The 16,686-nt window shown below is 60.3% G+C and overlaps 4 protein-coding genes across 4 annotated transcripts; 2 read left to right on the top strand and 2 right to left on the bottom strand.

Moving 5' to 3' along the window:
- Nucleotides 1-5,830: 5,830 nt before the first annotated feature.
- On the top strand, nucleotides 5,831-6,672 carry PLICBS_008107 (uncharacterized protein; the record flags this gene model as incomplete). Its single annotated transcript, XM_018324406.1, has 3 exons — nucleotides 5,831-5,853; nucleotides 6,045-6,205; nucleotides 6,278-6,672. 3 exons carry the CDS (start codon nucleotides 5,831-5,833, stop codon nucleotides 6,670-6,672), a joined length of 579 nt encoding a protein of 192 aa, XP_018177585.1.
- A 1,952-nt stretch (nucleotides 6,673-8,624) lies between these two features.
- Nucleotides 8,625-10,426, bottom strand: PLICBS_008108 (uncharacterized protein; the record flags this gene model as incomplete). Its single annotated transcript, XM_018324404.2, has 2 exons — nucleotides 8,625-10,066; nucleotides 10,210-10,426. The coding sequence occupies 2 exons, from the start codon at nucleotides 10,424-10,426 to the stop codon at nucleotides 8,625-8,627; spliced, it is 1,659 nt and encodes a 552-aa protein (XP_018177583.2).
- Nucleotides 10,427-12,024: 1,598 nt separating this feature from the next.
- On the top strand, nucleotides 12,025-13,292 carry PLICBS_008109 (uncharacterized protein; the record flags this gene model as incomplete). The annotated part of the gene is made up of 3 exons (XM_018324403.2): nucleotides 12,025-12,105; nucleotides 12,165-12,813; nucleotides 12,877-13,292. 3 exons carry the CDS (start codon nucleotides 12,025-12,027, stop codon nucleotides 13,290-13,292), a joined length of 1,146 nt encoding a protein of 381 aa, XP_018177582.2.
- Nucleotides 13,293-13,451: 159 nt separating this feature from the next.
- PLICBS_008110 (uncharacterized protein) lies at nucleotides 13,452-15,221 on the bottom strand (the record flags this gene model as incomplete). The annotated part of the gene is made up of 6 exons (XM_018324402.2): nucleotides 13,452-13,978; nucleotides 14,053-14,183; nucleotides 14,256-14,503; nucleotides 14,601-14,824; nucleotides 14,918-14,957; nucleotides 15,036-15,221. 6 exons carry the CDS (start codon nucleotides 15,219-15,221, stop codon nucleotides 13,452-13,454), a joined length of 1,356 nt encoding a protein of 451 aa, XP_018177581.2.
- Between the last annotated feature and the right edge of the window lie 1,465 nt (nucleotides 15,222-16,686).

The following is a 16,686-nucleotide window of genomic DNA, read 5'->3' on the forward strand; positions in this document are numbered from 1 at the left end:
CTCCTCGCTCGAGTCGTGCCCCTTCCCACCATGTCCCTGACCGTGGCACCATGGTGTGTGCGCGTCAGTCGGCGACGGTTCCGTGCCAGCGCTTGTTGTGCCTGGCGGTGGCCTATCAGGGACCTTCGGTTGCTCGACGAGCCCAGCAGGGCTACCATGGAGGGGACGGCAAGCGATGGAGACGACGCCTCCACCAATTGGTCAGCCGCGACGAGCTCCCGGCCGTGGAGAAGGGCACAGGTCCACGGGAAGAGGGGGGCTGACGAGGCAGAAGCCACCCCTGTCGTGGCACGAGAGGCTGCTCTGGGAGCTCGCGCTTCGCTCCTGTGGTTGCAGGAACCTGCATCCTTCGACATCCGCCCGCCGTGTCTGCTGGTCGCTGGAAATGCGGAGCCGGCATGCTTCAGGTCGCCGACCACGCCGGAGAGATTGAGTCCAGTGAGGTCTTGTTCGTTGCCGCGTTTCCTCCGAGAGTATCGGCAAGACGCTGAGATTGGGGGCCACAAGTGGTCGCGAGGGTGGATATTCATTGCCTCTCTCGACAATGACCGAGGAATTGCATTGCCATGGTGGCGATAATAAGCTCGGTCGGCCGGCATGCCCAAAGACGATCCGTCCAGGAATTCGACTCACAGGGCAAAGCAGACTCGGACGACTGGTCAATGGATATGGCAGGCCATGCCACGGCAAGAATTGTATCGGCCGAATCCGGATCCGAAGCTCACATGCTGTGTATCAGAGACCCAGACATGGACGCCAGCACCGTTAATCCCGGCCCTCGCCCTGTGTGGTCGTGCTGCGCAGTGATGCAGGCCGGGGGGCATGCGTAGGGCATTCGACGTTGCATTGGCCTTGCAGGGCATACATCATCATCGCGCCATGTGTTGTAGACTCACCTCGTCAATTCTCCGGACCTGCAGCATGGCAGCTGCTCGTATACGGCCAGATGTTGACCTTCGTATAGGGCTGCTGAAGACCTGGCTGCCCCGAGCCCGGGGCGTTGCGTGCTCCGTGCACATTGCAGATTGCACAGGGAACTGGCGATCGGCTCGTGGCTCAGCAGGGGGGACGGAGGCGGGATTGGCGCCCGGCGCGCGCGCATCGGAGCACGAAAGAAGAGATTGCCGAGATAAAAACAGCATCCGGCGTCAAGGAGGCTGGGGCAGCGTGCATGCATACCGTGTGTTTGGCAGCTGGGAGCTCCCGCGAGATGGTTGTCTGCGGTCTCCATGGTAGGGCGGAAGGAATCCTGGTGCCTGAGGAGGTCGTGAGGCGGCCCGTGGAGGATCAACCTAGAAATCATGGCGGTGCAGTGGCAGGTGCGCCCCAGTGGCAACATCCACCACCAAACCTATGCTCCAAACAGCGCGCCCGGTGTAGGGGCTCGCTGGGGCACACACCCATGGAGATCCAGGGCAGTGCCCTGCAGGGTGGTTCCTGCCTCAACCTGAACTCAGGAAAGCTGCCCTGTCTGCCCAGGACAAGAACAAAAGAGTACTTTACTCTTGCCTAGGGCTATAACCTGTCTTGAGGTACCTGCCAAAAAAGTGTCCCCAAGCTGACGGCAGGATGGGCCCAACAGAAGTCGCCGCCAACACCATCCATCGCCATCATCATCAATCCATCCTGAAACCTGGAACCCGGGAACACCTCCATCAACACCCCTTTGGCCAAACGCTGCGGCTCTGCTGCGTCGTCAGATCTGCCACCCTCGAGTCGCGTCCCATCCCACGACGATCAGCTCCCAAACTCTGCATCAGCGTCGGCGTATTGCTGCATGGCGCTTCCACCCCCGGGTGCATCTTCCAGTGCAGACCGCGCGACACAAGTTCCCGCCCCAAAGTCTTGAGACGGCGGCCCCAGACTCGTCCCTCGTCTGCGGCCAAGCCAACCGCGAGAGCCACCGAACAAGCCACTCGACCTGGAGGCTCTGTGACCAGGCTCTTGCCGGGCGGCATGAGCAAATTAAGCCACCTCAGTGGCTGTACGACGTACGAGCTGCGGATCCCTCAATTCCACTCATCTGCGTAGTGTCGTGGTATCGAGCTTCTGGAGCCGTGCAAACGTGCGACCATCGCCCCGGGACCGCCCGGGGGCGAGATGCGCGTCTGCTGCAATCAGCTGCAATGTCACACAATTCAACGTCTGCGCCTCCAGGAGCCCAGTTCGCCGCATCGGGACCTCGCTTTCGGCACGGCCGCCGCCTTGGGTACGCACAGCGCCGGCCTCGGCTTCGGCCTCGGGTCTCGTCACCGTGGTCTTCGGCCTGTCTCCGTCCTCCCACAGCTGCCCACGGATCTCGGTCGGCGGACCCAGCCACCTCAAGGGGGTCGCACGTCAGTCCGTCACGCCAGTAGCGCCAAAGTCCACCGGTCCCCAGCACTGAGCAGCCCAGGTCAGGCAACAGGCAATTCCCGCAGACCAGGGCTGGCGAATAATGGCGATATATCCCAACGCTCCTGTCCGACTGCGGTTGTGCGTCACGGTCGCAGACCAGCCCAGGCCATGTGATGCTTCAGAGGCCGCCAAAAGAGACGTTCTCTGTGAGTCAACTCGACCAAAGTGGTAAATAAAAATGCCCAGCCGCGTCTCGCAAGGGCCCGGCCAAGGATCTAGGTAGCGTCTGTGGCTTCCCCTCCGTTCGTGCGCTCACAGCATGAGACGCTATCCAGCCTAGTGTCGACCAAAAAGTCCACTGACATCCACCAGCGTTCTGCCTTTCAGCCATTGGATATGCACGTCACAAGCAGCCGCTTCCCATCTTGGGCCTAGGCGGTGTGACGAGATGGCAGGGGCCGTGCTGTTCCCGACCTGTCTCGACCCATGGCAAGCAGGGCTGAGGCGGAGGGGTGGTGGTGAGCATGGTGAGATTCAGATCGTTGCCCAGTTGTGGAGCGTCAAGGCTCGCATCTGCCCCGCCCCGGACGACACGGCCGCGATCCCGCCCCAAGCCATTCTTCACTTTTGTGGCTTCGGAGCCCCTTGTGCGTCTTTAACTGGATGCACATGATGCCAAACCGGGTGCGGGAACCGCCTCTCCACCCTCCGCACGTTCCCAACGTCACGAAACATGCATCCCCGCGGGCCGCAACACACCTGGCCGGGGAAGGGGGTCCCTCGACATGTTGACTCGGCTGCTGTCCCCAGTCTGCCGCCAGCGATCTCCCGGCTGTGGTTGAGCCTGTCCAAGATCGTTCCCATCGCGCATGCGCATGCCAAGCAGGACAAAGCACAGGTCACAACAGCGCGCTCGGCACATGGTTATGGCCTTCAGCCTTATTCTAGCGGAAGATATCCAAGGACCCCAACTCTCTCGCGACGCTCCGAGAATAAGGAACCCCAGTCCTGTTCCTATGAATAGAGGAGGGGAGGGCCACCAACCAGCGGGAGAAGCCGCCTCGTATTCCTACCACTCGCCAGGCGTGCGCAACCCTTGTTCCTGTTTCAGTGCCTATGCGCCGCTAGCCTTAACTCTGTCGGAGTGCCACTCAGCACGTCGCTCAAAGGAGCGGCGACCACGCGTCCCTATCGTCACATTCAGGCTCTCGTGACGGCACACCGTGTTTACACGGGTCTTTTGGCCGTATGCAACCCGCACGACTCCATTGCCGAGTGACAAATAGCAAGGCCACGTCAGCCTTGCCGATTCTCAGCGCCGCAAAGGCGCCGATTGGACTGCAACGGGCTGCGGGAAGTCGAGTGCTATGCGGGAACCAAGCCGTCCTCGTTCTCACCGATTATGAGGCAGTCTCAGGGCCTGTCTCCTGTCCACCGCGAGAGAGGAACGTCACAAATCTGTCTGCCTAGCAGTCAGCCTCGCTTCTTCCCGTATGCCGTTGCGTGCCGTTGCGTGCCGATGTGTGCCGGTCTATTGTGTGACCAGGAGCTATCGTCTTCGCATACTTCGCGGGAATTGAGTCACTTACACGCTCATGGAATCTCCAACAGGACCCTCACAGCTCACGCGTTGGGGCGCAACTTCTCCTACGTCCACCGCACGCTCTTTCTGTTCTTGACTTCCAGTCTCTTCGCAAAACGGCGGATCTCGTCCATGGGGATCAAGTCGTCTAGATCCTCAACATCGCCGTCTCTCCAACGCACGACGACCTTGTGGATCCGCTGATCCGGTGCCAGCATGGCAATAATGTCATCGACGACGGCACACGACTCCATGGAAACGGCAAACCAGTCCCCGTGCCGGAGTGACAGGGGCCCGCCTGTTTCGTCGACGACGTCAAGTACGGCGCGCCCCCGCGATGCATTTCCGTCACGCGCGTAAGCGGTTCCGGATGTAAATGGTCCTGACCCCGTCGGTCGGTAATTCCACGTGGACCTGCGGTAGCAGTTACATGGGCAGCGGTCCGGGTCGCAGTCTAGTCCAGGCAGATCGAATGCTCGGCTGCCCCGCCGTGGACAACAAGCGCATCTGCAGTAGTGGGCCTGGTCGCAGGTCGGGTAATAATAGGTCCCATGGGGTCTGGTGTAAGAGGGGCATCTGTAGTCGTCACAGGCAGGGCTGCGGCGTCGTCGGTACAGGTGCTTGAACAGGGGATCACGGCCGAAACGCGCGTATCTGTACGTCTCGGTCTCCTGTCGGCGAAGCTTCCAGACCATCTTGAGGTGGTTCTTGTACACTGAATAGTCGTTTGGGCGGTCTCTTGATGCTGGGTCAGCTGTGATGAGGATTTATTGCCACGCCTTTGGCTTCGTCCAAGATATCATCACACTTCAACGCGCATCTTATACAATTCCACTCCAGAGAAGCCCTGGAAAGCGTCTCTCTAGCATCCTTGTTTGCTGGTAAAAGCGTCAAAACGGCGAATTAACTCTATGATTGCGAACAGGCTAGATTTACGAAGGCATCTGCATGCAAACAAAAGGCTGTTTGGCGCACAAGGCGTGATGCCACCGATGCAAGCGGCGTCAAACATGAACAAATGCATTCAGATGTTGTGTGCGGGCAAGCCGACTTTGTCCCGGGCGGAAAGCAATCATGCTTGCACTTCGGTGGCATATAGGACTGCGTTTGATGAATCTTCGACACACATGCAGCTGTGCGAGGAATCGCGCTGTCGCTTTGTGTGGCATAAAAAGGGGGCACCTTGGATAGATTCATGACTTGCTCGACGAAGGTGAGAGTGCTCCCACTGCACTGCCGTGTCATGATGTCGGCCCTTTCAAATGTGCCTGTTCATGGGGGATTCAGCACCGCCGTCAAACGATGCGAGCTCATCCTCGAAGGAAGTAGTTCCAGTTCATCAGCTTCGCCCAGGTGTCGGGTAGGATTGTGGGCTCGCGATCCTTTGACCTCGGCGGGCCTGGAGGTTCCTGGATGCGGGTGACGAACCACTGCCACATAGTGGGGCAGGGGACCAGCAGCGCCGCAGCGGTAGCGCTGGCGGCACCAACACGCCACGGCCACCACCACCTCCAGCCACAGGGCCTTTGTTGAGCATGTTCTGGAAGGCCACGCGACTCAGCACGCGCAGCGCCACCCCGGAAAAACCTTACCACGGTCCGCCCCTTGCACTGCACTGGCTAACAGGCCGGTAGGTAAGGTACGTACCCGGACCCTCCCAGAGGCGCCGCCCCCAATGGGGCAAAAAGGCCAGCATGCAATGGCGAAAAACTCCAGATGCTTCCATCTGGCTTGTTCCTCCAACTCCACCACCTCCCTCCTTTCCCTTCGCCATCCCGCCTTATCGCACCCGCGCACCACCGCCGTCGCCCGCTTCCGCAGCACGCCAGGTGTCCCTCCCTCACCTCCTCCTCCTCTTCTCCTTCAGTCTTCCGTTTGCGTCGCAGCCTCGCAACGAGCGAATCCGCAACAATGGCCGGCCTCAGCCCCCAAATGTGAGTTGGTAGCGTGACTGTGGGTTGCGCGCGCGCGCGATGTTCCCCCCTCCGCCCCTTCCTTCCTGGGTTGGAGCGTCGCCGAAGCAATCGCGTGGCTTCGCATTCGCCGGCGACGAGGATGGAACCTCTAGCCGCGGCCCGTTGGGGCCAGACGTTTCATGAAGGGCATTCGCGCTGACCGGCTGCAGCACCAACCTTGTCATCATCCTGGGTATGATGCAGGTGTCGAAGCGCATCCCCTTTGACGACCCCAACGTCCTCATGGGCGTCCGCGGCCTGTACATTGCCAGCAATGTCATCATCGCCCTCATCTATCTCTACATCCAGTCGGCCATCAACAAGAAGAAGGGTACGGTCGCCCCTCCGTCGATCCTCCCTGCAATTGCCCCGTGCGCCAGTCGCTGACCTTTGTTGTGCGCAGACATGACCACGCTCAAGTACGTCGAGCCCGCGCCTATGGGCTCCACCGAGGAGGGCAAGCTCGTCACCACCACGGTCCACGCCTACGACATCCAGCAGCTGCGCACCGCCTTCCGCGGCCAGGCCATGGGCGTCGCCATGATGGGCTTCATGCACCTGTACATGAAGTACACCAACCCGCTTCTCATCCAGTCCATCATCCCTCTCAAGAGCGCCCTCGAGGGCAACCTGGCCAAGATCTACCTGTACGGCCAGCCCGCCGTCGGCGACCTCAAGCGCCCCTTCAAGCAGGCTGCTGGCTTCATGAGCGCCATGCAGAACGGCACGGCCCAGAGCGACAAGAAGGCCGTCGAGGCCGCCGAGCGGGCCGGCCGTGGCGGTGTCAAGGAGGAGTAAAAATATCGCGCGTGCGCTCGAGGGGCCACGGGCATGTTGGCATGTGGCTGTGTACTGGCGGAGGGGCAAGGAGTCGGGTTTTGTGTATGATAGCACATGTGTCAACGACGTTTCGATGCGCCTCCGGCCGTCAGCTCTGGAGCATAAGTGGTTTACTTTGGGAAGCAACGTGAGGTGACTGTTGGGATGCGTCGTCCATCGTGTCGTGCCAAGTCACTTGCCGGACGTATCCATGGCTTTGCGCGCCGTTCCGTCGTACACATTGCAGTAGCGTCGCCAGACATGGATGCCGACTCTGCGGCGTTTTGGACCGAAACAAGGCAAGGTAAGTTGCTTGCAAGCATGGAGCAGAATCTCGTTTCATACTTCATTCGGAGAATGCACCCGTCTCCTTTGTCCCAGCACAACGCAACAGAGCAGGGGCCAGTCCGGTCAACAATTTTCGACTTCTCCAGCGCCAACGACCAAGCAAATTCCGAAATTCCAGCCAGATCCAGATCCACAGCCCGTGTCTCACGTCGAGAAAGCCCATCATACCGGCCCTACTGTGAGGGGCCGTCACAATTTTGGCCCTGTAGCGACGCCATCGTCGCGCCCCGTCAGCGGTGGGTTGCCCGCGGGCAGCGATGGGAGGGGGAGCGAACGGGAGTCGAGAGGGCAAAAGGGAAGGGAGAAGGGAAGAGGACATCCACTCACGGGAACGCGGTGCTGCGAGCAATACCGCTCGTTGCCCGTCTTGCAGCAGAACCACTTGTGCTGGCAGGCGTCGGCGAGGAGGCATACCTGGGGCGGGAGCTACTCATCGGGTGTGTCAGTCCGTCAGTCCGTCAGCGCAAGGGGCTCCATGTAACTTTGGTTCCAAGGCCCTTTCTTGAGTGAGCTGTTGTGTTCGCTTACCTCTGCTACGATCCTCCGTGGTGGGGCGCCGGGGGCGCCGAGGGCGATGCCCGCGAGGGCGATGAGGAGGGTGGCGGCGAGGACCTTCATGACGACGACGGATGGCTAGCAGTAGACTGGTTTGTGTGCGTGTGCTTGTTATGATAGATGTCATCAAAAGGGAGAATGAGCTCTAAAGTCCAAATACTCCGCCCTCGTGCAAAGCAGTCTTATATATCTTTGCATTTCTTGGACGAACACAGGAGCCTGACTGTACCTGTCCTTCGACCGTTCATCGTATGTGGAGGCTTCATGCCTTTGCCCCGGATACCACATCTCACAGACATGGACGTATTTACCGCAATGCTATTGCCCAGCCGTGCAAGTCCAGACGAAAGTCAAAGTTGCCGGAGTTGAGCGCCGGAGCGAGAAGGTTGAGTGGCACAGGCACCACCAGGCTGGGCTTGATCCACAAGTTGCGGGCGGCAAGCGAGAGTCTAAACCGTCGACCACAAGCGTAAATAGGGCCATCCGCTTCAGGTTTTGCCTGCTATAGAACATCGCATGTAAATTTATGGATGCGAGCTTATTTGTAGATGCACGTCAACCGCCAAAGTCGTCGACCATGATAAATAAGCCCTTGCCCACGTCGTGCTGTAACGTACAGACTGGACGGGCTGACCCACTGTCTCCTGCACTGGCACGGTTCCAATGCTGTCTTGCGGCAAGCAACTCGTACGTTCCAGGATACCACATGGCGTTGCAGCAGGGAGCGCAACGCTCTGGATCAGGCTTCTAGGGTTCCTCGATGGGCTACCTTGTCCAGTTGTCATGAGCTTGGTGAAGCGCGTAGAGTCACACTATCAACGTAACGAGCTGCAGCAACGTCGTCTAATTGCTACAGTAACCCATGTGTAAAGGGCCTTCACAAAGTACACATCGAAAACAGCTAGGGGGTTGATATCCCGCCCCCGGAGATGAATGGCAATGCCCTGTGGTCGTGGCACGGAGGCCGGCTCCACGCCCCGTCCGCGCCTCCTTTCCGCCGCGTCTATCCGTCCTACAACTCCTTCACTTCAGTACCCACCGTTATCTATTCCGTTGTTGGGTTCGGGATACGAGCCGTCGGGAGGCCACTGTCCTGATTCTGCGTTCGTGCCGGGTGGTGGTGACTCGGTGCCCGGAAAGCTTCCGGGCTCCTCATACAGGTCGTTGCTGTTAGTCGGGTCTCCGGGCTGCTGCGATGAAGGGTCCGTGGCAGGGGGCGGTGAGCCTGTTCCGGGCGGTGGGCTGCCAGGCACGCCCGCAGGTGGTGTGTTTCCAGGCTGGGCGTTGCCGGGTTTGTTTCCGCTCTCCTTCTCTAGGGCTCCTTCCTGTTTCCACTGGCATTGATTCCCCTGACCCGGCGGGTACGGGTTGCTCGAGGTCATCTCCACGCACTCTGGGGGCCCGGGGTCGGGATAGAGGACGTCGGTGCCTTCGTTGGTGCAAAGCCCCTCGGCCGAGGAATTGGACCTGTCGTTGATGTTGGCTATGAAGATCGAGGGCCTCCCCTCGAAGGGCACGCACGCGCACTTTTCGGCATCGTACTTGGATTGCTTCGGCGGACCAGTGGCCGGAGGTGCGCTGGAGGGTGCGGCGCTGGGCGCTGCGGGAGTCGAGGCCGAGGGAGGTGCACTGTAGGAAGCGCGCTTGGCGAGATGCTTGCGCCTGTGGCCGTGGCGTTTCCTGTTTGCATGGCAGTGGCCGGGGCTGGCTGGCGGCCCGGAAGCGGGCGTCGAGGCCGTGGCAAGAGGCGCCGAGGGCGCGGCAGCTGCTGATGTTGAGACGGCGGGTGCCGCAGATGATGAGCCGACAGGATTGTTCTGGACAGGCGGACGCGAGGAACCGGCACACTTCTGGCCGCAATCCCCTCCCTTGATGTTGAGGTACGCGCAGCGCTGGTACATCTCGCGGTTCCCTATCCTGTTGTGCCAGCTCCACATGAACAGCCACTCGCCCTCCGGCGTGTCGCAGGGGATCGCGACGGTAAAGTTCCTGTCCGCCAGGTTCGCGGCACAGTTCCCGATATAGGACGCGATGACGGTGGCGGTCTTGCCCCGGTCCTTTGAGAGGGCGAACTGGCAGCTGCCGCCGCCGTGGGTGACGTGGTTGTCGAGGCCGATGGGGTAGCTCGCGCCCCGTTGCCAGGTCTCCTCGGGAGGAGTGACGTCGACGCTCGCGAAGTCGCGCACCTTGCAAGGGTAATCCCCTCCCCCAGGATCGAGAGGGGCGTTGATGTTATCGTCTATCTTGAACTCCTTTCCCGTATGTACATTGTCGCTACGGCCGATGCAAGCAGGACTGGCCATGTTCATGTGCGCGCTGGCCATGCCGGCGACGCCGGCGACGACGGCAAAGGAGGCCTTCATGATGTAATGAGCGTAAAGAATGTTCTCCAAAAGGCTGTAGGCATCCCAGATGCTGTGGTTGTGGTCAAACGTCAGGAGACATGTCGCGGGTCCTCCTGATCTTATAGCTACGAGCCTGTTTTGGTCTGATCTACCGGCAATCGATAGAAACGAAGATCAGGCGAGGATCCGGGCATCCCCCACGCCCCAGTAATCTGCATGGCGAAGATGACTGCTGTTTCGAAAAGTTCTATACGGCATGAGTACGTACTGGGCATTACCATGGTAGGCGCCTGCTTGACGCCGGGCGGCCAATGTATGGTGCCATTGCCGCACGTTTGAAACAGATGAGACTTACCGTGGTTTCCCGCGATCAGGCCGCTTCTGAGGCTTGAGCGGTAGCCGCGATAACCCTGCCGGCCCTGGCGCGCGCGAAGAGCCTCGCGCCTGTGGGCGCCTGTGGGCTTCGTCTGATTCACGGATGACATGATCAGTAGCGCAAGGCTTGCATCAACACAAGACACAAGACGAGGCCCGCTTGGATGCCTATAGTGTCAATATATCGATCCCCCGTGGGAGAGCTGAACGGTTTTACCCGAAGCACGGCGATGGAGCAGGGCGGCGCAGATTAGATGAGAAAGTCTTCATCAGTTCGAGACGAGTCAATGCGTCTTGATCCTTAGAATGCTGGACCTGAAACCGTCGAGGCCAACAGTCATGCAAGCGCCCAGGTTTCGCAGAGCGTAGCATCGACGAGCAAAGATCGTAGTAGCGTGTGCATCAGTACCGGACAAGCCTGCACGTAGGATTGCGTCGGCGCGTAAAGATTCCCAAGTAGCCGGCCCATCAATCGGCGCATCCCGCGGGACAGCCAGCCTTGGACCCATCCCATTCATACATGGGCCTGGCGGCTGCTGAAGCGTTCGTGCAGCTTCCAAAGCCACTGTCCACGGCCACCGTTGCATCCCGGATTCCCGGTGGCTCGGCCGAACCCACACATCGCCAGCCTGCCTGTCCCGGGTCCTGAGCGCATGCAGATGAGGCCCCGCAACGAGCCGTGGCACACACGCTGCCGGGCGTGGTGGTCCAAGACTCCAAAACTTGGTTGGAGCGTCTCGGATACATCAATTGGTCAATGCCCTCGCCCTGCTGTTGATTACGCTTCGGAATCCTACCGAAAGGACAGGGATTCCGGCTTCAGCACGCGGGAAGACAAGTGACCGCGTCAGCAGGCAATATTCAATGTTATATACTGCAGTACCGAGTATGCCCCATTACATGGGACAATCTGCTTTGCTGGGGCCCTCACATCAGCTTGAATCAACCCGCATTTGGCCGAGGATTGGCTGTGTTGGAGGCGGGTGAGCTCTGTCTGAAGAGATGAGCGCTAGGTCAGCGTAGAAGATTGATTCAGCGGCATGTATTGCGTAGTCCGCAAAGGAGCCTCGTCTGATAAGAGTGCGCAAATGCAAAGGCAGATGGGTCGCGGGCAGGCGCATGATAAACGACGCGCGTGTAAGTGGTGGCAAGCGTGAGGCGGATCGAGGAGTGGGCAGGCAAAGAAGAGCGTTCGCTGACGTGGAGCCTGCTGGACGAAATATGTTTTCCCCCTTACCGCGTCCGCATGGTTTTTCTCCCCATGTATTGCGGCACGTTGCAGTGTCACATCGTCGATGCCATGCCGTGGCAGTCAAAGTCGAAGGCAAGGCTGCGGTTTGAGGACATCGTCAAGTTCATGATGGTGGCGTCCAAGATTTCCCGATGCAGACGAGTCTCTCTCCACTGGCGGTGACTCGTGCCTGCCGTACTTAGCGCAGGGTCCAACGAGTGTGACATCAGCATTTCAGCGGCTTCGAGTCACTGGCAGATGCCTCGCCCCTCCACTCCATCGGCAGCTTCACGCAGCCGGCCAGCATCCTTGACATTTCATTCACGACGGTCGCGACTGCTCATCCAGCATCGCATCGCACTTCCACCCCTTGCGCTGGATCCCTGATTGTCCGCATAAAGCCCCCGCACAAAGCTGGGGTCCCTCCTCCGCAGTCCAGCCCGCAGTCGCCTCCTCAGCGGCCCTCACGAGTCACGAATGGAGCGCCCCAAGACGCCGCCGGCGGCCAAGGCACCCGCCCCAGGGTCGCCGCCGACGCCCGAGGTGACGAGACGCATCGTGAGTTCACATCCGCTCCGTCTTGGTCCCCGTTCCGCCCCATCTAACGCCCTCCTCAGGAAGAGAGCCGCCTCCGCGCCAAGGCCATCCGCGACCAGCGTGAAGCAGAGCAGCGCGCCTCCGGCGCCGAGTCCGCCGTTCCCAAGTCCGCCTCGGGCTTCGTCCAGACCGACGACGTGCACGTCAGCAAGCCCATCAACGGCAAGCGCCCGCACAGCTCGCTCTCCGGCGGGGATCTCACCACGAACCGCGATGGCCGCGTCAAGGCCGGCGACGAGGGCGAGCTGCGCCCCGCCCGCAAGTTCACAAAGTACGTCGACTACAACATGAGCTCCATGACCGACACAAAGGGAGGTTTTCTCTCCACCGAGGACGACCCGCACAACTTTGCCCTCGGCGGCAAGAAGCCTGGTCAGCCCGACGACGGCGACGGGCGGCCCAAGAACATGACGGTCCAGGAGTGGGAGAAGCTGCAGGTCCTGCGCAACTTGAAACGGCTCAAGGCGGGGCCCTTTGAACCCGGCATCAGCGTCCTTGTCGACGAGGATAAGAGGAAGCGCTGCAGAGAGTGCAGGAGCCTCGAGATTGACTTTGTCTGGGAGGAAGTCTTTCACATCTGCGTCTGCAACAAGTGCAAAGACAAGTATCCCGAAAAGTACTCGCTCCTGACAAAAACGGAGTGCAAGGAGGACTACCTCTTGACAGATCGTATGTTCCTTCCAACACGACCCTTTCCTAGCAATGGATAAGTTGCTAACGTGTAACAACCAGCCGAGCTGCGGGACCCGGAACTGCTCCCTCACCTCAACAAGCCCAACCCGCACAAGTCCCACTGGCACGACATGATGCTGTTCCTGCGCTTCCAAGTCGAAGACTACGCCATCAAGACGAAATGGGGGTCCTCTGAGGCCCTCGATGCAGAGTACGAGCGGCGAGAAACGCAGAAAAAGGCCCGCAAGGAAGCCAAGTTCAAGGAGAAGCTACTCGACCTCAAGCGCAAGACGCGCACAGATGCCTTCCGCCGCCAGGCCGGCACGCTGGGCAAGTCGGGCGCCAGCAAGTTTGGCGACTCCATGGGCAGCGGCCGGCACGTCCACGAGTGGGGACGAACCGTCGAGAACGAAGAGGGCATGACCATCAAGACCTGTGTTGGTTGCGGCATGGAGGTGGAAGAGCTCGAGCTATAGCAGCAAAGCCAGGCTTTTACGAAACGAATATCACCACGGCACCATAGCGTCTCGCACGGCCTCTCGCCCAGCCTCGGCAGCCAACGATACGGCGCATCACGGCAACGCGATTCAAAAACAAAAGTCGCTTGCGTATATTCTGCGCTAAATGGCCTTGCATCATACAGCTTGATGCTGCATATGCACCTCGCGGGTCACTACGATACCGTCTAGCGGCGATGTTCTCCCGCCGTCCAGATCCCGGAGCTCGATCGACGTGAACGAGCCGTTGTTCCCGCGCGCTGCCCTCCTCCCCTCTGCCGCGACTGTAGTCGCGCTGCGCCCGTCGTCAGGAGACATCCGTACGAACGGACGGTCATCCGCTTCCAGGTCACCGCCGCTCCCACTCCCGCTGCTGCCGCCACCTCGGCTCGCAAATGCGCGGGCGTGCGACGACGACACGCCGAAGCGACGGTCACCTTCCCAGTTGCGGAGGGCGCCCGAGTCGTCATCGTCAAACACCTCATCCTTGCCGGAACTTGCGCCGCCGCCGTTGGTGGTGGAGTTTGTCGTGGTCGTTTTGCGGGTGGAGCCCTGGCCGTACTGGCCACCGTATTGCTTCTGACGCGCTTTGGAGTGGTAGGAAGATAGATGCAGGATTCCAAAGCTGAGCTTGCTGAGGACAGGGCGAAGGAAGGGGAGGCAAGCTTCGGCTCGTTAGCAAGCGGGTTGCACGCTGCGCGGAAAGGGCAGCAGGTGTGGGGGATCAAGGGCTCCATACCACAGAAGATGGCAATATTGCCCTCGATGATGGACCAGAGACCAATGTCCACAAAGTTCCAGGTAATGTCTGGATTGGTGAGGTCCCCGCGGAGGAGGTAGCTGAGTCGGACGACGGACACGACGGTGACACTGCGGACAAGATTAGCAAAGCCGCGAGACGAGGAACGTGGTGGTCCCTGCGAGGAGTAGGTTGAAGCATACAAAATGCCGACGAGAAAGATGCCCGCCAGAGCGAGCTTCTGGCCCCGCGGCAGATGCAGGTGCCATATATACGGCGTCGGCAGCGCGAGCATCAATATGTCAGTCACAATCGTCGGTATGGCGTTTCCGTAAAAGAACTTTCTCGAGTCGACGCCGCACGTGTACGCGGATGGCGGGAGGGGGTTGACGGGGTCGAAGCGCTGCCACCAGGCCTGGATGGGCACGCACTGGAAGAGCGTGACGAGGATCTATCACGGCGCTTTCGTCAGTCGCCATTTGTCCCTCATGTGCGTGCCATGCTGCTTCTAGGCACGTGTCGGCAGGATTCGGCATAACTCAACTCACCACGGCGATGCCCCAGCACAGGGTGATGATGGCCAGCGCCCAGATGGGCACCTTGATCGACTGCCGGATCTTGAAGGAGCGCCAGTAGAAGGCGAGGATGGACCACTTGACGCACAGCAGCGTGCAAAAGTAGGCCAGCTCGGCGGTGAAGAGGCCAATCGCCCAGGCGCGCACCGCGTCGGGCGGGTTGACCCAGACGTGCCTCCCGAAGCCCCGGCTCACAGCTTTCACACACGTAAGAAGTCAGCATATTCCCCCCCTCTGTCTTTCTTGTCTCCCACCCGCCGCAAGCATGGTTGTATGTGTGTCGGGCTTACCGTATCCAGCAATGCCAGCGACGTGTGCGCACGCGCAAGGCTGTCCAATCGTCCTTGATCAGCAACTCGTCTCCCCAACTGGAGTTCAAGGGGAGGTTAGATGGATAGAAAAACGCACCAGAGATGCAATGATGAGCCAGTCGTCTATCCACAGCGGCACGCGCTTGATGCGCCGGCTCACGATGCGCAGCGCCACGGCGAGCATCGCCAGCGCCAGGGTCACGGCCGAGGTGGCGATGATGTCCGGCCGCCGGTCCTGCGTGAGGTCGATGCCCGGCGGCGGCGGCGGGAGGGCGGCCGACATGCCTGCGGCTTACTGGCGCCTCGCGGGCGTCTAGATGTTGTTCGGCGTGTGCGCAGACCGGGTTGACGGTGTCGTTGAATTCGTGTAGTTCGTGTCCGTCCCAAACTGGTTCGCAGCTCGTATCACCTAGTGAGGGCGACGAGGTTTACGCGAGCCACAGTTCAGCGTCGTCGAGTATTTGCCGGGATTGTTTCAAAGGCAGCCTGCCTCCATTGCCTGCCTCTCTCTCTTCCTGCCAGTTCCCTCGCAGGATACCGATGGCGGGGAGGTGCTCCAGTTTAGTACTAACAGAGACGAACAACTCCTCCGCCTCCTCCACATGCCAGCCCGCGCTGCCGCTGTCGGACGAACGCACAAACGCACACCACTGCCAGTCGATCAAATGAGGCGCCTGCTAGTCAGTACTTGGTCGGTATAAGGCTGATTGATGGGGCCCCGAGGCTCTCGCGCGCTCCCAAGTCGTCGGGTCGGCCGAACTGCCGCTGGGGAGGGGAGGGACCTGGTCCCCTTATCCGTGGGCGTGGCTCGCGCTCGGCGACCAGGGAGGGGGGCGATTGGGCGATGACGGCGATGGCGAACGGAGCGGAAGACTGCCGGGACGGGGCAGGTGGTGGTCGATCAGGAGGGAAGGGGACGGTGTGAAGGTGAAAGAGCTTCAATACAATGTAGAGCACGCGGTTGAGCTTCCCGTGCCGTCCCTCGTATCAGGGCGTGAGAGCAAGCAATGTCCGTTTTGGCTCCGAACCGTCCGGCTCACCCTTCAAGCTGCCCGATGCAGAAGCTCCTCGCGCGCGTCGTAATTCGCAATTCCCAACGCCCAGGCCAGCCACGAGCGTTCCCGCGCAGCTACTACGCACCCGTCACTACAAGCAGTTACATGGCGACATCCGTGGAGCTCCCCCACATCAAGCGTCTCAGCCGCGGCGACTACGAGGTTTGATGGGCCTTTCTGAGGGGAACCGGCTCTTGCGGCTTCGAGATGGACCACCCGGGAAACATCAAAGCGGGCCCCGTCATAAGCACATCAACGAGCAGCATGAATTGTAGACCGAACGCACGGGGCAGGCAGGTAATTACAGGGGGCCAGAAAGGACGACCACCGGAGGAATGCAGCCAGGCCATCGGTCCCCCGGATGCGTGGTTGTCGAGCGTGTCTCAGTCCGCCCAGCTTGACGGTGTCAAGCAAAACATGGATGAGGCCGTGGCTTGCGCTTTGTGGGGACGCGGACAAGCACCGGAGCCGCCTCAGCCAAACCCAGAGCGGGCTGGTAGCTGATCTCAGATGCTTCCCAGGCTGTTTAGAAACCCCATCGGCAGACCGGTGGCGGCCACACGGAAGTGAGCGCTGTGCCGTAAGAGCACTTGGTGTGCTCCTCTTTGCGCCTTGCGCACCGGGAAAGGCTGTTCGTGTCGGGTGAGGCGGCCGACAGCCGCAAGGTAACATTGAACACCTTGGCCACAGCTG

Source organism: Purpureocillium lilacinum (assembly GCF_023168085.1).
Source record: "Purpureocillium lilacinum CBS 284.36 DNA, scaffold_6, whole genome shotgun sequence".
Lineage (NCBI taxonomy): Eukaryota > Fungi > Ascomycota > Sordariomycetes > Hypocreales > Ophiocordycipitaceae > Purpureocillium > Purpureocillium lilacinum.